Source organism: Cottoperca gobio, chromosome 13 (genome assembly GCF_900634415.1).
Source record: "Cottoperca gobio chromosome 13, fCotGob3.1, whole genome shotgun sequence".
Taxonomy (NCBI): Eukaryota; Metazoa; Chordata; class Actinopteri; order Perciformes; family Bovichtidae; genus Cottoperca; species Cottoperca gobio.
In genome coordinates, this window is record NC_041367.1 from 456,964 (window position 1) to 462,085 (window position 5,122).

Consider the following 5,122-nt stretch of genomic DNA (forward strand, 5'->3'; position numbering starts at 1 on the left):
TGAGAAATCGCTCTCTCGAAAATGTGACGGACGGACGGCTAACAGTAAGCAGCCTGAAACAGTTTCTAAAGTTAGAAATCAGTAACGAGGAGGTCCTTTGAGTCAGGCTGCTGCTGTGGGCGTCTCCTGACTTGAGAAGTCTAAAAGAAGCAGAAGCAGAGTTTCAGCTCAGTTAGGACGGACTCACAGTCTGAGACAGCAGAGCAGTAGATAGTTGTTAGGGTTTGTGCTATCTAATGTAAGAAGTGAAGTAATTATTACAACTGGTTCATCCTCAGCTGATTGAACATGTGTTGTGATCCAAAACAAGGATGATGACAAACTCTACATATGTTTCATATTTCACACTAAGTCCCTACTTTGACACCGGGGTTTTTAAATACTTGTATTTCCTGATTGCTCTGACTTTATATGTGTTAATTATTTGCTCCAATGTGTTGCTGCTTGTGGTTATCTGTGTGAACAGAAGCTTACATGAACCTATGTACCTTTTTCTGTGCAGCCTGTTTGTAAATGAACTGTTTGGTAGTACAGGGTTGTTTCCATTCCTTCTGGTTCAGATCCTCTCTGACGTTCACACTGTTTCTACTTCTTCTTGTTTCCTGCAGATTTTCTGTTTGTATTCATATGTGAATGTACAGCTTTATAACTTAGCCGTCATGTCTTATGACAGATATCTTGCTATCTGTTGTCCTCTGCAATATAACTCACGTATGACGTCTAACAAGGTTACTGTGCTTATTGTTCTGACATGGTTATTCCCTCTTCTTAATGTTGTTGTCATGATGTCTCTGAGCATCTCTTTACAGCTGTGTGGGAACATCATTAACAAAGTGTACTGTGATAACTTCTCTGTTGTTAAACTGGCCTGTTTTGAGACTACAGCCAATAATGTTTATGGACTCACTTATGTGTTCACTGTATATTTTAGTCTTGCAATACTTATTTTTTACTATTACATGAGGATCCTTAAAGTGTGTTTCTCTGGTTGTAAGCAGACGAGACAGAAAGCTGTCAGTACCTGCACACCTCACCTCGCTTCTCTGCTCAACTTCTCTTTTGGTTGTTTCTTTGAAGTATCACAGAGCAGGTTTAATATGAGCAGTGTCCCCAATATGTTGCGTATTGTTTTATCTTTATACTATCTCACTTGCCAACCGCTCTTCAACCCTTTAATATACGGATTGAATTTGACAAAAATCCGTATCATATGTAAAAGTCTTGTCTTTGGTAAAGTGTAAAGTACTAATGATGCTTTGATGATAGCACCCGTATGTTATGTGTGTAAAAAATTCTAAATGTATAACTACAAATAAATAAAGCTTGGTTTAAAGGTTTGAATCTTTGAAATTAATTTGCTGCCGAATTTACTTCATGTAGTTTTGTTTTCTAAACCTAAAGAATGTGTTGTTTTGTTGCCTAAACTTAAAGAAGTTATAGTTTTGTTCCCTGAACTTAAATAAGTTGTATTTTTGCTGCCTGAACATGGAAATGTTTAGTTTTGTTGCAGGAAACCTTAAGAAGTTGTAGGTTTGTTACCTAAACTTTGAGAAGGTGTAGTTTTGCTGCCTGAACTTAAAGAAGTTGTATTTTTGTTTCCTGAACGTAAAAAAGTTGTAGTTTTGTTGCTGAAACCTTAAGAAGTTATAGTTGTTGCCTAAACAGCCGGGGTTCTAGTCCGACTGAGAAAATGTATGAAATGAGTATTCTTCTGGCAAAAATCCAATCCCTGGATAATAAACTGTATGAACTCCAAAGCAGGATGGCATTTCAACGGGATATTAAGAACTGTAACGTTACGTTTATAACGGAGACTTGGTAGATAGATAGATAGATAGATAGATAGATAGATAGATAGATAGATAGATAATAGATAGATAATAAATAGATAGATAGATAGATAGATAGATAGATAGATAATAGATAGATAGATAGATAGATAGATAGATAGATAGATAGATAGATAGATAATAGATAGATAGATAGATAGATAGATAGATAGATAATAGATAGATAATAAATAGATAGATAGATAGATAGATAATAGATAGATAGATAGATAGATAGATAGATAGATAGATAATAGATAGATAGATAGAAGATAGCTAGATAGATAGATGATAGAAGATAGATAGATAATAGTAGAATAGATTGATAGATAGATAGATAGATAGATAATAGATAGATAGATTAGGGGGGGGTATAGTTAATATTTAGATAATAATAATGATAGATAATAGCTAGGATAGATAGATAGATAGATAGATAGATAGATAGATAAGATAGATAGATAGATAGATAGATAGATAGATAAATAGATAGATAGATAGATAGATAGATAGATGATAGATAGATAGATAGATAGATAGATAGATAGATAGATAGATAGATAGAAGATAGATAGTAGATAATAGATAGATAGATAGATAGAAGATAGATAGATAATTAAGATAGATAGATAGATAGATAGATAGATAGATAGATAGATAGATATAGATAGATAGATAGATAGATAGATAGATAGATAGATAGATAGATAGATAGATAGATAACAATGGATAATAGATAGATAGAAATAGATAGATAGATAATACAATAGATAGATAGATAGATAGATAGTGATAGATAATACATAGATAGATAGTAGATAGATAGATAGATAGATAGATAGATAGATAGATAGATAGATAGATAGATAGAACTAGATAGATAGATAGATAGATAGATAATAAATAGATAGATAGATAGATAGAATAGATAGATAGATAAGTAGACTAGATAGATAGGATAGATAGATAGATAGATAGATAGAAGATAGATAGATAGATAGATAGATAGATAGATAGATAGATAGATAGATAGATAGATAGATAGATAGATAGATAGATAGATAGATAGATAGATAGATAATAGAATAGATAGATAGATAGATAGATAGATAGATAATAAATAGATAGATAGATAGATAGATAGATAGATAATAGATAGATAGATAGATAGATAGATAGATAGATAGATAATAAATAGATAGATAGATAGATAGATAGATAGATAGATAGATAGATAGATAATAAATAGATAGATAGATAATAAATAGATAGATAGATAGATAGATAGATAGATAGATAGATAGATAGATAGATAATAAATAGATAGATAGATAGATAATAGATAGATAATAAATAGATAGATAGATAGATAGATAGATAGATAATAATAGATAGATAGATAGATAGATAGATAGATAGATAGATAGATAGAGATACTAAGATAGATAGATAGATAGATAGATAGATAGATAGATAGATAGATAGATAGATAGATAGATAGATAGATAGATAGATAGATAGATAGATAGATAGATAGATAATAAATAGATAATAGATAGATAGATAGATAGATAGATAATAAATAGATAATAGATAGATAGATAGATAGATAGATAGATAGATAGATAGATAGATAGATAGATAAGAATAGATAGATAGATAGATAGATAGATAGATAATAGATAGATAGATAGATAGTAGATAGATAGATAGTAGATAGATAGATAGATAGATAGATAGATTAGATAGATAGATAGAATAGATAGATCGATAGATAGATAGATAGATAATAGATAGATAGATAATGAGATAGATAGATAGATAGATCAGATAGATAGTAGATAGATAGATAGATAGTAGATAGATAGATAGATGATAGATAGATAGATGAGGAGATAGATAGATAGATAGATAGATCGAGAGAGAGAGATCGATAATCAATAGATCATAGATAGAATAGATAGATAGATAGATAGATAGACTACTAGCCTCGCGAGCGAGATCGATAGATAGATACTTTGTTAATCCAGAGGGAAATTTAGATCAAGAGGGTTAGTGAGTAGTTATCAATTCAGTCAAGATGTAAAATGAAAAAGAGTGGGGATCCACTAGGGGGCAGCACCCCGCAGCAGAGACATTTTATGACTCGAGCAGTGAAACCGATAGACGGAATCTGAGTTTTGGGCTTCCGGTAGAATCGTAATGCATGCTGGGTGGCAAGCCTAGAAAAGTCTAACTCTACAAGGGCCGCCATATTGGATTTCTTCTCTACGTGTTTTTATTGTATTTATTCTTGGAACGTGTTGTAAACAAAGCTACTGCTCTACGATGAGTTCTGAGTCTCTTATGATGAGGTGCAGATGTGGAAAGTCGAAGCTTTGAAAGTATTTAAAGGTTTCAGGAACAGAACTGGAGCTTATTGCCCGGGTGTTTGCTACATCAGGGTGTTTGCTGCATCAGAGACGGGCAGTGAGGAGCAACCAACAGCTAACGAAAGACTTTCAATCACAGAAAAAGAAAAGACTAAGCTTTGGTTGTGCCGAGTGGCGTTTCAGTGCCTGATCCCTTGAGACTGCAGGATGGCCGGGTCAATGAAAACAACAGCATGACTTCTTGGCCGCCGATATACCTCAGCGATATAACATTATGTTTAATGTCTGACCCCCCAGGGAACCATGTCGAGTTTCATAAACGAACTTTGAACGAATATAAAGAAGGCAAAGCATTTAGACTGTTTGAAACAAATATCTCTCGCAGAGTTTTGCTTTGTGAAAGCTAAATGTTCTCATTCAATGAAAGTTTCCCATACGCCACATTCAGCATGGATCTACACAGTCAAGAAAACTGACGATATCATAAGTGCTGATTGCAGTTGTGTTGCAGGGTAAGCTATTATAAATATATACCTAACTTGTGTTTGTTAATTATTATAAAACTCAATATATAGAAAGTACATTTGTCAATATATAAATCAAGTAGATAGACTACATACCCCAGGTCGAGTTCAGGATCAGGGAATTCATTTGTTGGTTTTCCTTGCATGAAATGCTCACTGCAAATCTGCGAAGATTTTTCAGTAATGGACTTAGCAAATGTTTTCTTTTCCATTCCAGTGGAAAAGAAAAGTCAGTTTTAGTTTGCTTTCCAATATGAGGAGAAAAAGTACAGTTACACAAGAATCCCATAAGGATATTGTGAGAGCACCTACTATATTTTCACAGACAGATAGCAGTTAAAATTTGACCCTCCAAGAAATAGTCAGATATTATATGTAGATGACATTTTGATTTGCT

General features: G+C 32.7%; 1 protein-coding gene across 1 annotated transcript; it reads left to right on the forward strand.

The window, feature by feature from the left end:
* The first annotated feature begins 311 nt into the window (after positions 1 to 311).
* Positions 312 to 1,241, forward strand: LOC115018093 (olfactory receptor 2A14-like). Its single transcript, XM_029446908.1, has one exon. The coding sequence runs from the start codon at positions 312 to 314 to the stop codon at positions 1,239 to 1,241; it is 930 nt and encodes a 309-aa protein (XP_029302768.1).
* Positions 1,242 to 5,122: the final 3,881 nt, after the last annotated feature.